The sequence below is a fragment of the Anas platyrhynchos genome, chromosome 7, assembly GCF_047663525.1.
Source record: "Anas platyrhynchos isolate ZD024472 breed Pekin duck chromosome 7, IASCAAS_PekinDuck_T2T, whole genome shotgun sequence".
Classification (NCBI taxonomy): Eukaryota; Metazoa; Chordata; class Aves; order Anseriformes; family Anatidae; genus Anas; species Anas platyrhynchos.
Window position 1 is genome coordinate 2,432,979 of NC_092593.1, and position 17,522 is coordinate 2,450,500.

A 17,522-nucleotide genomic window follows, 5' to 3' on the forward strand; every position below is an offset into this window, starting at 1 on the left:
TTCCTACTCCTTAATGACTCTAAATGTTTAAAATAAGTCTTATGCAGTGGTGTAATCTGAAACAGAAGTACTCATACTTCCGTAAAGATGAGCATTATGCAACAATAAGAAAAGTCAGGCTGTTTATTAGTGCTTTTGAATTAATGGAATGCATTTTGTATTTTGTATTAGAAAAAATACAAGGAAGATGCAGAAAGGACCATGCCATACTATGTGCCTGTAGCAGACACACCAGAAATGCAGAGAGTCCGTGAGAATCAAAAGAACTTTAGCACAGTACGTATATACATAACAAACATAGTTACTGTCAAATAAGAAAAAATGTTCTTTTTTTTTTTTGTTACTTAACGTCCCAATATCACACTCAAATCCCAACTAGGCTGCCTTTATATTCTCAGGTATCCCCAGTAAGTCCCCCATGTATTCAGCAGCCCACTTACACAGGGAAACAAAAATGAGTCTGTAGTTTTCTTTCTGCAATGCTTTTACAATTCCTTTGCTAATAATAGAGAATTATACTTAGAGAAGTTGTGGTCAGTAGAGACTAACTGCAGGAATGTATGGTCAGGAACATGAACAATTACTCCACAGTCTGGCTTGAAATCTTTAATTGTTGAGACTTAATTGGTTTAGATGCCATAGTCTGGCACATTTCAAGATTTTTTGATTGATCTAGTTAAGGATCTCCTATTACTAATTTAAGTGAGAATGTTTATAACTGTATGTCTTTGTATCACTAACAGTGATGTTAAAATGGTCTCCTTAAAAGCTGTGCTTGAAAATATTTTATTTTTCTTAGCTTCAAAGAAAGCTTGGTGAGTAAATTTTCACGGTGTAGAGTCAACATTTGGCATTTTACTTCAACTTTTTCAACAGCTTCAGTATCAGTGGGACCTACAGAACAGCAAAGGAAAAGTGACAGTTGTACAAGATACACCAGAAATGCTGCGTGTGAAAGAAAACCAGAAGAATTTCAGCTCGGTATAGTTATTTTCTGTTTTCAGTGCTCATTCCAAAACACCCACAGTTTAATGTGTTTAATAAAATAATTATTTTAGAATCATAGAACAGTTTAGGTTGGAAGGGACCTTAAAGCCCATCTATTTTCATCCTCCCAGCCATGAGCAGGAACAACTCCCATCAGCCCACCTGCTCCAGTGCCTCAGCACCCTTAGAGTAAATCTAATTTTAGGCGTTTCCCTTATAGATACTTATGTTCTTGACCTGCTTAAATGTGCATAAGAACTTTTCCAAACTGATTAGCTGATTTATGCTGCTCTTTTTTTATCTACTGTCACTTGTGGAGTTCCCTGACTGCACTCTTTCCCATGTACATAGCTGTGATATAGTTAAACAGTCAACAGTAAGTAGTGCAGTCTTGCTGTGTTGCAACCTTTTTCTTTCAGTGAAAAGTGGACTGTCTGCCCAATGTTTCACGTTTCATGTATTACCATGAAGTGCCTGTTGTCTGCTGTATCATTTTGCCACTAGTTCTGTTAGTCTAGTAAGTAGCAGGAATTTGTTGTAAAACATACCAAAACAAAATTAGAACAAGAAGAACAAATTAAAACTAGAACAAATGCTAGTTTTCAATCCTAAAATCGGTCTACAAATGTTTTGATATTCTACTTAAAATGCATTACTACAAATATAAATGATTGGCCCCTTTTTTGCGCACATAGCACTCATAGTAAATGAGACTTCAGATAGGCAGTAAGCAGTGACTGGAGATCCTCTTAGTTGGCTTTCAGCCTGCACTACTGCGTGCAAATTACTCGTCATGAGAATCTATTCACTCTCTAGAAGAAATAATGTTGTGTTTTGTATGCTTAACCTTGTTGTCTTGATTCTAAATATTAAGATTTTATATAAAGAAGATATTGGAACTGGAACTACTATTGAAAAGACGCCAGAGATGCAGAGAGTTAAACGAACACAAGATGCAATTAGCTCGGTACAAAACAATTGATTTTTAATACTCAACAAGTGCTAATTCAACTTAAAATAATATTCTTTTTCCCTCTTACTTCTTTAAATTTTGCTAACTGTGTTTTGGCAATAATCCATCCAGCTAAAGGTTACTTTCTACAATTTTTTTTGCCTATTCTTGTGGTTTAATAATCTTTCTAATGATTAACATTCAATTTGTTACTTACAATCCATTTCTAAAACATGAAAGTTCTTGTCATGATTTTAATCTCATCCCAAACACAGTTTATTTAGCAGAGAACCAAAGAATTGTTTAGGTAGGAAAGCACCTCAAGACATCATCTACTCCAAGCCCTTTGATCAAGCACGTTCAGCTAGAGCAGGTTGCCCAGGACCATGTGCAGTTGAGTTTTGAACATCTCAAAGGATTCAGGTATTCAAAAGGACTCCACAACCTCGTGTGGCAACCTGTTCCAGTATCTGGCCACCCTCACAGTTAAAAAATGTTTTCCTGTGTTCAGATTGAATCTCCTGTTCTTAAACTTGCGCCCATTACCTCTTGTCCTGTCACTGGGCACTACTCTGAAGTTATTCTCAGCTTCATCATCTTCATTCCCACCTTTGAGACATTTATACATGTTGATTAGTGCCCCCTGAGTCTACCCTTCTACTAGCTGAACAATCCCAGCTCTCTAAGCCTCTTCACATATCAAATACATTCCAGTCCCATAATCATCCTTGTGGCCCTGTGCTGTGCTCTCTCAGCACCCAGGTTGCCAATAATGTTAAACAGTATTGATACCACCCCCATTATTGATCTCTGGGGCACACCACTGGTGACTGGTCTCTGACTGGCCCTTGTGCCACTGGTCACAAAGCTCTGGGCTTGGTCACTCAGCCAGTTGTAAACTGTGCACCTCAACTGTGCACTTAACCTAACCCACACTTTGTTAGCTTGTCTGTGAGGATGTTAGCACAGTTAGTTACTAAAGCATGTCTTGTAAAACCTTTATGTTCTATTAAAAAGTTGTAATACTCATATATTGGAATAATTGTAAATGACTCTTTCAAGAGTTGTAATTTTTTTCATGCTTTTTATTTGAATTCTGACATTATTTTAGTATAAGAGGTACTAACGTTTTGGCCATTCATTGCATATTATGTTAAATACGTTTTTGTGAAATACTATTCTCTCTCTCTTTTTTTTTTTTTTGGTTATGCAAAAGTAAAAATGAAAATAGCACTGATCTCAAACACTTATTTACTAAAATATTGTATGATGACACTCACCTATATTAAATAGATAGATTTTTACAAATCCTGAGTTCTGCTTTCATTGCTAGAAAGACCACATTATATCAGACCTGTTCAAAGGCATTTATAATAGTTTTTAGATGGTCCTTTTATGAAAGCACCATTCATGGTGAAATCTCCGCAGCAGTTACCTTCTAACAGATTACTTATAAAGATGATGGGAGTACTTCAACACCAGCTTTCTGCTCATGTTGAAGCCAATGAGATCTTAGAAATTTTCAGCCTTCTTGAAATCAGGGTAATGCTCTAATAAATCTGCATGGCAATCCAGGTGCCTATTTTAATGACATTAAGCTAAGATTTTTAGATATTTATTTTTTTTAGTTACAAACATCACAGGCTTTTGGAACTTAATGTCAGATACATTGAAATGGTTTGGTTATTATAAATCAGGGGTTTTGTTCTTGCTGAAGTTAAGCACCTGGAAGATATTAGATACCCAAATTTTAAGTTTCGACTGAAAATTTTTGGTTCATACGAGACTGCTTTTTTACCTTGCTCTGAGTTATTCTTAAACTGCTGTATTTCAGGCTGTGGCCTGAGTTATCTAATGGGTAATTCTAAAAGAAAGTTCCTTGCTGACTTCTTTGCCATTAGAATACATCTAGTACTTGAGATTTCAATGAGTTTGTGTAAACGACCTGTGTTTCTTCAGTCATGCAATTTGTTACCCATATATACATCAGCTGTGCTTAAATATAAGTCTAATTATTTCTAATGTCTCTGCCTTTGCAGATTAAGTACAAGGAGAGTATTGGAAAAGGAACTCCAATTCCTGATCTCCCTGAAGTGAAACGTGTCAAGGAGACACAGAAGCACATCAGCTCGGTAGTGGCCAATATTTTCTTCTTACCTATATAATCTTGCAGAGCTCAATCTCCAGCCTTTGATATTGCTTGTGGTATTTATTGTTGAAAGAACAAATCTCTTAAATCCCTATAGTCAGCATCAGGAAGTTTAAATGTCTGAATTTTGCAGTAATCATTACCATCAGCCACTTCTCTGCATTATTTCTGTGACCTTTTCTAAACACAGTACTGAAAACAAAAAATACCCAGATGATATCTTAAAACTATTCAGAAAAAATGAGCAGCTAGAGAGAACTTTGTGGAAAAAAATACATGGAGCCTCTTTTTGTAGTCACAAAAACTATTAACAGTTTTAAATGGGAAAAAGTATCTGGCTTTTCTCATATCTAGTTAAGTGTAGATTCTGATAATTAAACCCTGCTCTCCAGATTTTGAGCCAGCATTTCCTGAATGCAGTGTTGAGGGAGGATATGTTCTTTTGATTATTGGTACCTCAGATGTCTGCTATACAATGAGGAGCTATGGTCCTGTACAGTGAATATCTCATGATTTACTGTTCCTAATTTTAAGTACTGATTCCCTCTTGAGCTGTTTATGGTAGTAGTGACTTCTAGAGGTCACTAGTACATAATTGATTTTTTTTTTAAATGATTCTTCATTTTTCTAACTTTCAAGTTACGTAATTTGTTTTCCCTTGCAGTGAATTCTTTATTTTTGTATTTTTTTTTCTTTTTTTTTTTTTCAATGACATCAACCAATGAAATGCAGTTTGCAAGTATTTTACAAATTTGAGAGAATTGCTGGTGCATTTGTAATGTGTTTCTCCATGATAAGGTTTTAGACAGGACGTCTATGTGTCTTCCATCACGGAAAACACAATTTTTGGTTAAACAATTGTAGGTTAAGTTAAATCTAGTAGTATGAGATTGTTTTCTCACTGAGCCTTAAAATGAAATAAAATGATAATGTTCTGAAAAAATAGAGATCAAAATGCAATGTAGCCCACAACTAAATTCAGCTGTTTGTTAATACCATGGAAAAGAACTCTGGAAACAGTGACTGCCTGAAAAGCAGTACCATGACATTTCCTAAACTAAGAAGAAAAGCAAAAAATACCTACCTCTCATGCCAGATTAGCAGAGTATTTAAATTTGAGTCGTATTATAATGAAGTCCTCTATTGACTTCTGTGTTTCCAGGCATCTGAATATAGACATTAAGAGCTTTGCTGAGCTGGTGACTGTACTTACTGAGTAAAATACCTTTTGCACATGTTTACATATAATCCCAGATTGTTTTTATCTGTTAGCCAGGTAAATTGCCTATCCAAATGTATTGTAGGTATTATAGAAGGAATATGATCTTCTCACCTTTCTGGGTGCTTGTGTTCTACAGGTATTGTACAAAGAGGACCTAGGGACAGGTATCCCAACACCTGTCACTCCAGAAATAGAGAGAGTGAAATGCAATCAAGAACACATTAGCTCGGTATTTAAAAAAATAGGCAACTCATTCTTGAATAACATCCTAACATGTATTCTGGTTTCCTTCAGTGATTTAGAATCTCACCCTTCTCCTTTCTCTTCCCTGACAATATTTTTAACTCAGTTTTTCCACCTTTTTGTGGTTTAACTTTTTTGAGTGATTTACCACATCTCACAAGTTTCTTTAAGAAACAAAGCTGGCAGTAAGCCGTGAAATCAATCCCATGTTTGTTCTATCTTAACCCTTTATCTCCTAGTGTCTGTAGTTATATTTACAGAATAATCAACCATCAGCCAGTTCCTTAATATTAGCCTCTAGAACAAGTGTGTAATTAATTAAAAAATGACCATAACACTAAACATAACTCACTAAATAGTGAGATTTAATTATTTTGCCTGTGTTGAGTGTGGTGGTTTTTCTTTTTGGTTTGGTTTGGTTTGTTTTTTGTGGAAACTTTCTTGTACCTCACAGGTATTATACAAAGAGGGCTTAGGGACTGGCATCCCCACACCGGTCACTCCAGAGATGGAGAGAGTCAAACGCAATCAAGAGAACATTAGCTCGGTAGTACTAAATGAAACACAACCTACTGTTTAGAATGCAAATTGAATCCCTGTAACTCCTCCTTATTAATTTTTTATTTCAATTCTTTTTTGAACTTTGAACAAACTTTTCTTAATCAAATAACTAAAACCTTGTGAGTATCCTATAAACTTTATTTTTTTTTATTTCAGTCTAACTTAATTGTCATTAAATTATTCCAGCTGTGAAATTTTAACCTCATTTACTTAAAGCAGCTAAGCAGTTCCTTATGTTTTCTTCCCACCGAAATAGTGACTTTCTGAGTGACTTTTCCTCGGTAGCAAAGTCAATCCTTCTAACAGTCAGTCCTCAGACCACGCTGGTGCAGTGCAAATGAAAAATGAACTCTTAACACTGTGAGCAAAGCAATCTAATGCACCCGGACTGTGTTTGTATTTTCCTGGTTTTGTTGTGTTGGATGCTTTCTTATATCCTACAGGGCTTTGTAAGAAAACCTGGGCAGCATCCCGGTGTCACTATAATGTGAAAAATGAAGAAAATTGTGTAATTAAGGGAAAATTACTGTAGCAATGCATTTCTGTCCAGAATTGTTTCTGCTTCTAACACATTCCTGTCCCCCAGCACAACTGGAAGTGCTTTATGTCGTAATTTTGTGTTACGTTTCAGTTTTAATTATAGTGTCTTAGGACTAATTTTGACTCAGTCTGACCAAATTCAGATGTGACAGATACAAAATTCAGACCTGACTTGAGATTAATAGGACAGTTCAGAGACGCCACCACTGTTACAACTTTTCATTATGTTTAACTGTCTCTGTGATCATCACGTCTCTCTTTTATACTGGTGAGAGGCAATCTTAGAGGCAAAGCTGACCACTAAGATCTTTTATGTAAGTAAACAGACTCCTTTTGGGAAGAAGGCGTAAATGCAAAAAAAGTTTTTCAGGTGGTGTAGTTCGAGCTCTGCTTTCACAAAAAACATTCTTGCAGTTCTTGCAGGCATGCCCAGGTGAGAAGACAGCAAACCTCCTAGGAACATTAGCCGTTAGCTGGTTATTTTGATTTTATTTTTTTTTGCTAGCTATTGAACAAGGCTGACAAAACTGTATTTGTCATACTTCAAAGTTTCACTATATTAAATTACTTTTCTTCTCTCTCTCTCTCCCCAACCTTCCTCTTTCCCTTCTTTTTCCTTAAAAAAACCCAAACCCCCCAAATACTTCCCTGTTGCCACACAGGTGTTGTACAAAGAGGGGCTGGGAATTGGGACCCCAGTACCTGTAACTCCTGAGATGGAGAGGGTCAAGCGCAATCAAGAAAACTTTAGCTCGGTACTTTTGTGCAATTTAAGAAAATGATCCCTATAACTTCATTTTAGAAGACTCTTTAACACTTGTAAACGTTCTGCTCTCAGTAATTAACTTGCAGAGACATTCCCTTTCCACTATTAAATTTTTAATCATTGTTAGTTATATTTTACACAATCATTTTTAAAAGGTATATTTGTGATCTTAACACATAATGCTTCATGGCCCTTAATTTTTAAAGCTTCTTTTTTTTTTTTTTTTTAATTATTTTTGTGAAGCTTGAAGTGTTTTGCCTTTTTTTTAAAAAAATGTTTTCTAAATTTGCCTAATTCCATTTTCCTAATGCTTTATGGTTGTGTTGAAGCATACCTCAGACCTAGGCTGCATTATTTCTAGGTCTCAGAACACTTCCTTGAATTGATCACAATTGTTAACTGGTTTAAACTTTCTCATTTTTCCTGCTTTCTAATGGATGTGGTGGGCATAAAAGATAACTGTGACATGTTCCCTCTATCAAATGCATTCGTCCTTTTGCTCTTACTTTTTTTTACACTACTGTGTTACCATATAGGTGTTGTACAAAGAGGATGTGGGGATGGGAACCCCAACACCTGTCACTCCTGAGATTGAAAGAGTCAAACGCAATCAAGAAATCTGTAGCTCGGTATTTTTCAGTTTGCAAAGCAGAACATTCCCTTTTGATCTATTTAAAAATAATTTTAATACCCCCAAAACACTCTTGGTCCCTTATAATCAACTTACACAAAGACCAATATCCTCTTCCCTTGTTTTGACCTTTTTTCCTCCATAATTGGTACTTACTCCATTTTTGTATTTCTCCTTTTCTTTCCTGTTTTGATTAGATCATTTTAACAATGGTACCTTTTGGGTTCTGTGTTCCAATCTTTTTTTTTTTTTTGACTCAACATTTTTTTTTCTTTAATATTTGCTTTTCCCTTTGTTAATCACTTCAATTCCTGGTTGTGGGTTATTGTTTTTATCCTGGTTTTACTGCATATAAAAACTAAACCATTTGTGCTCTGATACAAACCTGTGGCAACGAGCTCAGCATAACAGTGTGCTAATACCCACCGGTGTAACTTGCTGTGATGTTTATGGGACGGGTAAATGAAATGACGTTTATTTCTTTGTTCCTTTGCTGTTGTACTTGATACCTTCTTCCTTTAGGAGGTCTTTAATTTTGCTGCAAAAAGCCAGTGGCCCGGATTTCCAGGTGGTGTAGGCTGTAGATATGCTGGCAGCCCAGCTCTGCAGGGTAACGAATTGGCAGTGTTAGTATGTTTTGTGGGGTGAGGAAAGTTTCCAGTAAGGTAGGAGAGTACCGGTAACTGTGATTGCTCCTGTATCAAGTCCATACATACACCTGTATTGTGATCATGTCTCTTTGTACTTCTTGTAATAAGCAAACCAGATCCCGTGATGATAAATTCTGGATAATTGGTAGCATTTCTCCTAGGGAAAGGATTGACTCGTCATTGTGGTGTGTGGCAAAGTTTTGGGATGGAGCATTAGGGCCTGGCCCTCCAGTGGCTTAAGTACAGCCAGGAACAACTTTACACCACTACTAGTAAAAGACAAAAAATCAATCCTTTTAACTGAGCTAGCTGTGGATTTGGGGGTTTTTAATCTCTGTGATTGTCCAGGGCAACTCAGAAAACATCCCTCTCGTGTTCCACTTCTCTCAGCAAACAAAATGCTCCTCTTATCTGCTTGTTCCTCTGCCTTCCTTTCACGTAGCCGTGTTATCCCACAGGTGTTGTACAAAGAGGAGGTGGGGATGGGAACCCCAACACCTGTCACTCCTGAGATTGAAAGAGTCAAACGCAATCAAGAAATCTGTAGCTCGGTATTTTTCAGTTTGCAAAGCAGAACATTCCCTTCTGATCTATTCAAAAATAATTCTCCTACCCCAAAATACTCTTGGTCCCCTATAATCAACTTAAAAAGGAATATCCTCTTCCCTTTGAGATTTTTTTCCTCTGTAATCATTACTTACAACATTTTTGTTCCTCTGATTTGATTATGCAATGTTAATAATAACAGCTTTTAGCTTCCACCCTTCTTTTGATTCTGATTATCTTTTTTTTTCTTAAATAATATCCAGATTTTCCTTCTGTTAATCACTTCATCCTGTTTCCTTTTTTTTTTTATTTTTTTTTTTCTACTTTCCATATCAAAACTAAACTATTTGCACCTGACAGAGCCATGGCAATGAGCTCAGTGTAACAGTGCTCTAATACATGCCAGCTTAACCTGCTGTGATGTTTATGGAATGGGGAAATGAAACAGTTTTTCCTTTGTTCTTTTTGTGTTTTATTTGATATACTGTCTTCCTTTAGGAAGTCTTTATCTACTGTTGCAGAGATGTGTTTTTTTTTTGTTTGTTTTTGTTTTTAATACATTCTGAGAAGCAAATAGCACAAGTATTCTAGCTTTCTTCCAGGAGTCTTTGCAGAGTTTGTCTTCAGCTTTATCATTTTTAGGAAGGTTTTAAATTTTCTTTTTTATTCCAAGCTTTGGCTCAGAGCGACTTTGAAAAACAGTCTTTTTTTTTCTTAGCAAGCTGCGTGTTACTGTTGTTTGCTTGTTTCTTCTTTTTAATCCAGCCCTATTGCCCACAGGTGTTGTACAAAGAGGATCTGGGGACAGGAACCCCAATACCTGTCACTCCCGAGGTTGAGAGGGTGAAACGCAATCAAGAACACATTAGCTCGGTATTTTGTGGAGGAAAAGATGTATTCCCTTTAACTCCACTTAAATTGAACTTTTTAACCTTTATTAAAAATGGAACAATCCCACTCCTTACTTCCATATAATCAACATAATCAATTCCTAAAATACCCTTTTTCCCTCACTGTACTGTATTTTCCAGTCTTACTTACATTCTGTTTCTTCGTTTATGTAATTATTTACATAATCCTGAATATCTTTAACCATTTTTGCTCCCTGTTCCAATTTCCTTTTGCTGTGTTTTATTGTTGTTGTTTTTTGGTTTGGTTTTTAAATCCTATCACTTTCCACTTTTAGTGCTCTTGCCATAGAGTAGGGAGGGTCTGTTTCTTCATTTCTGTAATTATTCACATACTCCTAAATACCTTTAACCATTTTTGCTCCCTGTTCCGATTTCCTTTTACTTCCTTTTACTATGTTTTATTGTTGTTGTTTTGTTTTTTAAATCCTATCACTTTCTTGTTTTAGTGCTCTTGCCATAGAGTAGGGAGGGTCTGATTTTCCAGCAGGTTTCAGTGGCAGTCTGAAAGCTTCCGTCCACCATGACAATGTAGTTGTGCAGTGGTATTGATGTAAGAGGCTTCTGTGTTGGATCGTTGCACCTTCTAAGATATGAGCAGGGACAGCTTTGCCTTCAGACCCTACCTGGTGCAATCCCAGTCTTCAATGCCTTCAGGGGTAGCTTTTAGAGCTCTGCATGAGAGCAGATTAAGATCCAGAAGACTCAAATATTTGGTTTCACATTGAATGTAATTATTACTGAGTTCTGATTTTGTTCGGATGCTTCTTGTTACCACACAGGTGTTGTACAAAGAGAGCGTGGGGACTGGGACCCCCACTCCCATCACTCCAGAGATGGAGAGGGTCAAACGCAATCAAGAAATCTGTAGCTCGGTACTTTGCCAAGAAAAAAGTCTCCTTTAACGCTATTTAAATGAACACTTTAACAGTTTTGATAAATGGATTTTGTAACATTTGCTCGAAAATAATGCCAATCCTAGCTCTAAAGCAGCTTCAATACCTGCTCACCTCTTACCCACCCCTCACCGTGGTTTCCAGCGATAACGTTGACTTGTGACACTTTGTTGTGGTTAAGACTTATTTTGATGCCTTTTTCTAATCCTACAAACTCTTAACATACCTTCTTCATCTTCTCTGCAATGCTGACGTTCTTTTTATTGTAATTTGAATACTCATAACATCCTCAGCCCCTCAGCACAGTAGTTTGTAGCCGCATTTATATGGTACCTAGTTATGTATTGGGTCATCCTTGGTTAAAAACGCAGTGTGCCAAACCCTACCTCCCTACTGAAATGTTGCTAAGTACCTTCCTTAAATGTATATATGTAATGCCTAGGCTCTGTGACGTTAAATAACAGAAAAAGATGCCTTAGGCTTCATGGTTTTCTACAGCTGGCTGTTTATTTATTGTTGCTTTCTTTGGCTCCTTTATGTCTCATAGGTATTGTATAAGGAAAACATAGGGAAAGCCACCCCAACACCTGTCACTCCTGAGATGGAAAGAGTCAAACGCAATCAAGAGATCATTAGCTCGGTATTTTAAACAGGAAACCAGTTTCTAAAGATCTGAAGTGTTTAACATCCTGTAGCAGTTTTAATAATCTGTGCTTCCTAACTTTAAAAAATAAGCTTGTGTCGTAGAAAAAATTACAGACACGTTGTAATAGCTTACATTTAACACTGACTGAAGCAGGATTTTACTAGGAATGTTTAACTTTTTTTTTTTTTTCTTTTTCTTCTGATGGACATCGTTTCTTTGCTTTTTTTTTTTTTTAAACTATTTCTTCTTGCTCTTTTGCTTTCATGCCCAATTGATATTATATGGGTCCATTGCTGCATCTTATAGATTAATGGCCAAACTCCCACTGCTTCCCTCAGGACCAGCAGTGGTGCCAAGCCTAACCCCTCCTAGGTGTCATAACCCCAAAGCTTTATTGTTTGTGGTTGTTGGTGTTGTGCTGTTACCTTTATAATGATCTCTGGATACTCCCTTGTATCCTATAGGTTTTGTACAAAGAAAATGTGGGGAAAGTGACCCCAACACCAATCACTCCAGAGATGGAGAGAGTCAAGCGCAATCAAGAAATCATTAGCTCGGTACCTTAAAAAATTGATTATTTTTCCCTTTGCGCCTATATTTTAAAAAAGTAACCTTCTAACTTCCAACTGAAAACTGGTTTTAGTTTTAAAAAATAGTCATAGATGTTTCTGCAAATTAATCTCTCTTCTTCTGAAATAACTTGGCTTTGGTGTTAACACGCTGATCCAAAAACTGACGAGTTTTCTGCAGCTCAGGTCTGTTACCGGGGGCTCCATCCAGACATCAGCAGCCTCGTGTCCTGCTGGCCCTGTGCCTGGTGGGCCAGCTCTCAGTTGCTTTTCAGTGGTATTTGACTTCAGTGGGGGAGGAAATAAACAAAAACCCAGCACCCTGCCCTAAAAACCCCACCTCCCTGTTCCACAGGTGACTGTAGTGCCGTGAAGGTGGAAACCTCACCACCTGCTTCCAGCCAGGGTCTGCTCTCAGGGGAATGATCCTCTGCACCTCCTGGATCGTAACCAGCTCCAGTGGTTCAGATTCACACATTAAGCTCCTCATCCTGTTTGTTCCCTGTTTTGCTTTGTAACTGCAACTAGAGAGCAGGCAGAGCTGCTTTCTCAGGGGGGCAGATGAAACATTTCTTAGGGAGACAGGCAACTTCGCCAAGACCTGTAGAGCCACGGTCAGAGTTGTAGCTGGATAGTGCCCTTCTTTTTTTAACCCTCCCTCCCCCCCAGATATAACAAGCTCTTCTTTTACAGTTTTTCTTACCCCTCCCGATAACTATAGATGTTTGGCTTTTGTGCAGTGCTACGCATCATAACCCATCACGACTTTTTTTGAAGTTTTATAACTAAGTAATAGCTTGTGTTCAAAGCCTTTTGACTTTTTGTTGTTTTTTAAGATACCGGATACATGTTCTGTATCCCACAGGTGTTATACAAAGAAAACTTGGGGCGCGCAACCCCCACACCTATCACTCCAGAGATGGAGAGAGTGAAACGCAATCAAGAACAAATTAGCTCGGTATTGTCTGGAAGGAGTAAAGTGGCTAAAACAGAACTTTAAAAAAAAATAACTTAAGTTTGCCTGGTTTTAATTTAACCCTCTAATTTTTCCCCTCAAATGTAGAAAGTCATAGTTTAAAATTGCAGTACATGAAAGATTTTTTTTATCAATTAACTTTTTAATACCATTTTTCCTCTTTTTTTTTTTTTTTTTTTTCCTTTTCATAATGGATGGCATTTATTCTAAAACCAGTAACATCACATTTTTCAATCTGTACCTTTGTGACTTTGGGTTACTTTGTGGTCTGTAGGTTGTATACAAAGAAGGCTTAGGGAAGGCAACCCCCACACCGGTCACTCCAGAGATGGAGAGAGTCAAACGCAATCAAGAACAGATTAGCTCGGTACTGAAAGAAGACAGACAACTGCCTTGTACTAAGAATAACCATTCTGAAAAAAAATCCACTTCTAATATGTCCTTCTTCACTCAATTTTCCTTATTTTTGCCTATTTTTCCCTTTGTTTTTTTACCTTCTGCTCTAGCAAATAACTTTTTAGATGCTTTACTTCCCCAGATCTTTTCTACCCCTGCCGTGATGAGTATGCTTAAACAATAACCCCACTTACAGACCAAGCCGTGAGTTCTGCCAGGCTGACTTGTTTGTACACCACAGGTTTTGTACAAAGAACACCTAGCAAAAGGAACTCCAACACCAATGACTCCAGAGATGGAGAGAGCTAAACGCAATCAAGAAAACATCAGCTCGGTACGTCCTAAAGACACTTTAAAAACTAACATTTAAATTTCTGGAATACACACTCAAAGTAAATTAACAGTGCAGATGTTAATAGTACTACCTGCCTACCCAGTTTTGAAGAATGAAGTAACAATGCTAAAATCAGATCCTTTCATGCTTTTGTTTCACTTTATGACACAACTATTTCTGTGTGATTAAATGCTTTAGTTTGTGCTTTTTTTTTTTTTTTCTTCAATAACTGAATTTCAAAAATCTACTTCGCCTTCAGATCTCTTGCAAATATCTTGTGTTTACTGTCTTATACTGTATGAAATATAAAATATTCTTCAGTAGCAATATATTTTGTATCTGACAATATCTTTCAATTTATACAAACATGCCAAAGTTGGAAGTGGCCTCCTTTAGGCACTTCATTGCTAAGCTGTTGCTCCAGCTCTGAAAGTGCTGACATACCCCAGCCTCCGAAGGTTTGTGTATGTACAGCTGTCAAAGTTTGCTTGATAAATCCAAGAATACAACAGCTGCAAACAAACATTTAAAGAAGCTTGTTGCTACTGTTATAACTGAGAAAAGAAAACCAGCAAAAAATGTAATATTTTAATCAGCAATACAGGTCTAATGATGTTGTCCGTTTCACAATCACTTCACTGAAGGTAGAGGTGCACATAAGATCTATGAAAATGTTACCTAAACTATTAGTACTACTTTACCTCTCTACCTATTACTACAAGGGTTTTTTTTTGAAAAAAGGAAAGATCTTTTACTTGAGAAAAGCAAGGTTTGTGATCATGTCCAGTGCTGTCCACTTCTCATATAAGTATGAAAAAGAATTCTGCTTTGCATTCCAGCATTATTCACCAACAGTTGCTGCTGCCTATTTTTCGTTCTTTAACCTCTGCCAGGTTGCCTTGCACCATCACAGCCCCTTCCTCATGCTGCAGAATTATTTTGTGCCCTGTGCTCACTTCCTTTTTCCCACCTGGCAGGTTCTTTATTCAGATAGCTTCCGAAAGCAAGTACAAGGCAAAGCTGCTTATGTACTGGATACACCTGAAATGCGGCGTGTACGAGAGACCCAGAAACACATTTCCACGGTAAGAGCATTTATGGGTGTATTAAATTGGCAGTGATTGAACTAACAACATGACCTTGTTCTCAAGACATGCCAGGGTTGCCATTACCAGGAACAATGTACGTTTGAGAACTGGTCACCGACATCACTAAATGCAAAAAGCAAGAGTGACTCCACAGGAAAGGCAGGGTTGGGATTAGGCTCTCCCTCGTTGTTCTTTGGGGGGGGGGGAAGACAGCAAAAATTCAGAACTGCAGCACGCCTCTCTACTAACTAGGCATTTTACTTAAGAAACCAGGAATAAAACCAATCATTTGTCTGATCTACAGAGGGACAAACATTTCATCATTTCACTGTACTTTGCAGGTGAAATACCATGAAGATTTTGAGAAAAACAAAGGTACTTTCACACCTGTAGTTACTGACCCCATTACAGAACGTGTGAAAAAGAACATGCAAGACTTCAGTGACATCAGCTACAGAGGCATTCAAAGGCGAGTAGTAGAAATGGAGAGAAAGCGTGTGGACCAGGACCAAGAGAATCTCACAGGTAAGCAGAAGCATTTTTTTTTTTCAAGACTAGAATACATCACTTACACAAAATGCAAGCTGACCTTAAGAAATTGGTTTATTTAAGCTCAGCCCTATCAATTTAAATTTTTCATTACTTGGAGATGATGTTTTGTATCAGTGTGCAATATATTCTCTGATAGCAGCTGTAAACCACAGAATCAATGATGGTTTGCGCTGAAAGGGACTTAAAGGTTGTGTGCCATCCTTGGGCACTGCCAGGAATGGGGCAGCCACTGCTGCTCTGGGCAGCCTGTGCCAGCGCCTCACAGTGAAGAACTTCCTACTATCTAATCAACCTGTCTCGGTAAGAGAGAGGCTCCAGCCCCTTGATCATCTTTGTGGCCTCCTCTGCCTCTCCCATCCTGCCCACTGCTATAACATGATGCTAGGTGACAGATGCTAATTTCTTGTATTAAGTTCACCTCCACATTTGTTGCAGGAATGCTAAAGCTCACGATGTAGAATAAATGAAAACAATAAGAAGTCTGTGCTATAGATTTGAGAAACATGAATTATTAAATCCTGCTTCCCTTTTACTGATATAGTTTTACTCTCATTCAGAACAGATGGTTGCTGCTTAAGCTCTCTAGAATATGTTTGAGCTCCAGCTTCTCCTCAGAAAAGCTGTTTCTCTTACAGGTCTTCGTGTGTGGCGCACCAATCCTGGCTCAGTCTTTGACTACGACCCAGCAGAAGACAACATTCAGTCCAGAAGCTTACACATGATCTCAGGTTTGTTCCAGTCTGTACTATTTATGCAAAACAGGCTTTATGCTTACACACATGCGAACAGTAGAACTGAGCACTTGGGTGATGAAGGGACAGTTTAGTCACTCTGCCTGTGCAGGAATACAAGCGTACTTCAAAACGTTACACATGGACACAGGTTGTTTACGAATTAACGGTGGCTACAGATTAGCTATAGCTCTTTTTCATAAGGATAACTGTATTTATATATTTACACAACACAAGGCACCTGTATACATGTGCATATATATAACATGAACTTTGTTTGTAAATGCCTCTCCTTACAAAGCAAAGAGGTAACTCTGCTGCCACTGTTTTCTCCTTGCAGTCCAAGCCCAGCGCCGCAACCGGGAGCACTCCCGCTCTGCCAGTGCCTTGAGCATCAGCGGTGGGGATGAAAAATCTGAGCCCTCGGAAGGGGTGGATCAACATTTGTCCTACTACAGCAACGGGGGCTTCTTTACCTCAACTACCACAGGTAGGAGAACAAACCTGCGCTTTATCCTAGGACAGACGGTACCCAGACCACCCAGCAGGACAGTACTGGTCACTGCCTCCAACTCCTTTGGCCAGGAAAAAGCAGAGGCACACCTGGCAAAGCGTTGAGCTACAGCCATAACCGACTGCTGTCAAGTGGTGTTTCAGGGGGTAAAAGGCAGATTTGAGCCACCTCCTGACCTACCACAGTACCTTTATTGGGAGTAATCCTAATCCCATTGCTAATTCCCTAATGAACAAAAGCATTAGATGGAGAACTAACACAAAACATTTTTCTCCTTTCGCAGTGGGCTACAAACATGCTAAAACCATAGAGTTGCCGCAACAAAGGTCATCCTCAGTTGCCACCCAGCAAACAACAGTATCGTCGGTTCCTTCCCATCCATCGACCGCTGGCGTAAGTAACACAGAGCAGCTGCACTGACAGCCAGGCCTGAGCAAGTATTCTTGCTCACATGCACTCTGGAAGTATTTGGTCACCTTCAGAGCCACAAAACTGTGGAAGCACTAAGGCAGGGTGCTGGCTGCACCTCTCAGAAACAAGGCTGTAGCTACAGGAAAATTAATTCAACAGAAAAAGAAACTGATAAGGATATTGAAGCTAAATTTTGGAGTTGAATTTCAGTGTCCTTACTGAAAAGGGCATTCTGTGATCTGAAACCAGCCTAT

General features: G+C 38.1%; 1 protein-coding gene across 42 annotated transcripts in view; it reads left to right on the forward strand.

The window, feature by feature from the left end:
- NEB (nebulin) overlaps positions 1 to 17,522 on the forward strand; it is a 119,534-nt gene that overhangs the window by 101,045 nt on the left and 967 nt on the right. For 12 of the 42 annotated variants that reach the window (XM_072041301.1, XM_072041312.1, XM_072041311.1 and 9 more), the window contains 18 exons: positions 172 to 276; positions 877 to 981; positions 1,862 to 1,954; positions 3,979 to 4,071; positions 5,447 to 5,539; positions 6,008 to 6,100; positions 10,028 to 10,120; positions 10,938 to 11,030; positions 11,599 to 11,691; positions 12,162 to 12,254; positions 13,132 to 13,224; positions 13,517 to 13,609; positions 13,880 to 13,972; positions 14,950 to 15,057; positions 15,402 to 15,585; positions 16,248 to 16,340; positions 16,684 to 16,833; positions 17,141 to 17,250. In XM_072041301.1, the coding sequence (XP_071897402.1) occupies positions 172 to 276; positions 877 to 981; positions 1,862 to 1,954; positions 3,979 to 4,071; positions 5,447 to 5,539; positions 6,008 to 6,100; positions 10,028 to 10,120; positions 10,938 to 11,030; positions 11,599 to 11,691; positions 12,162 to 12,254; positions 13,132 to 13,224; positions 13,517 to 13,609; positions 13,880 to 13,972; positions 14,950 to 15,057; positions 15,402 to 15,585; positions 16,248 to 16,340; positions 16,684 to 16,833; positions 17,141 to 17,250 (1,878 nt within the window). Of the gene's footprint in view, positions 1 to 171; positions 277 to 876; positions 982 to 1,861; positions 1,955 to 3,978; positions 4,072 to 5,446; positions 5,540 to 6,007; positions 6,101 to 7,316; positions 7,608 to 7,956; positions 8,237 to 10,027; positions 10,121 to 10,937; positions 11,031 to 11,598; positions 11,692 to 12,161; positions 12,255 to 13,131; positions 13,225 to 13,516; positions 13,610 to 13,879; positions 13,973 to 14,949; positions 15,058 to 15,401; positions 15,586 to 16,247; positions 16,341 to 16,683; positions 16,834 to 17,140; positions 17,251 to 17,522 lie in introns of those variants that run through there. The other 30 variants (XM_072041303.1, XM_072041308.1, XM_072041335.1 and 27 more) reach the window with 28 other exon arrangements.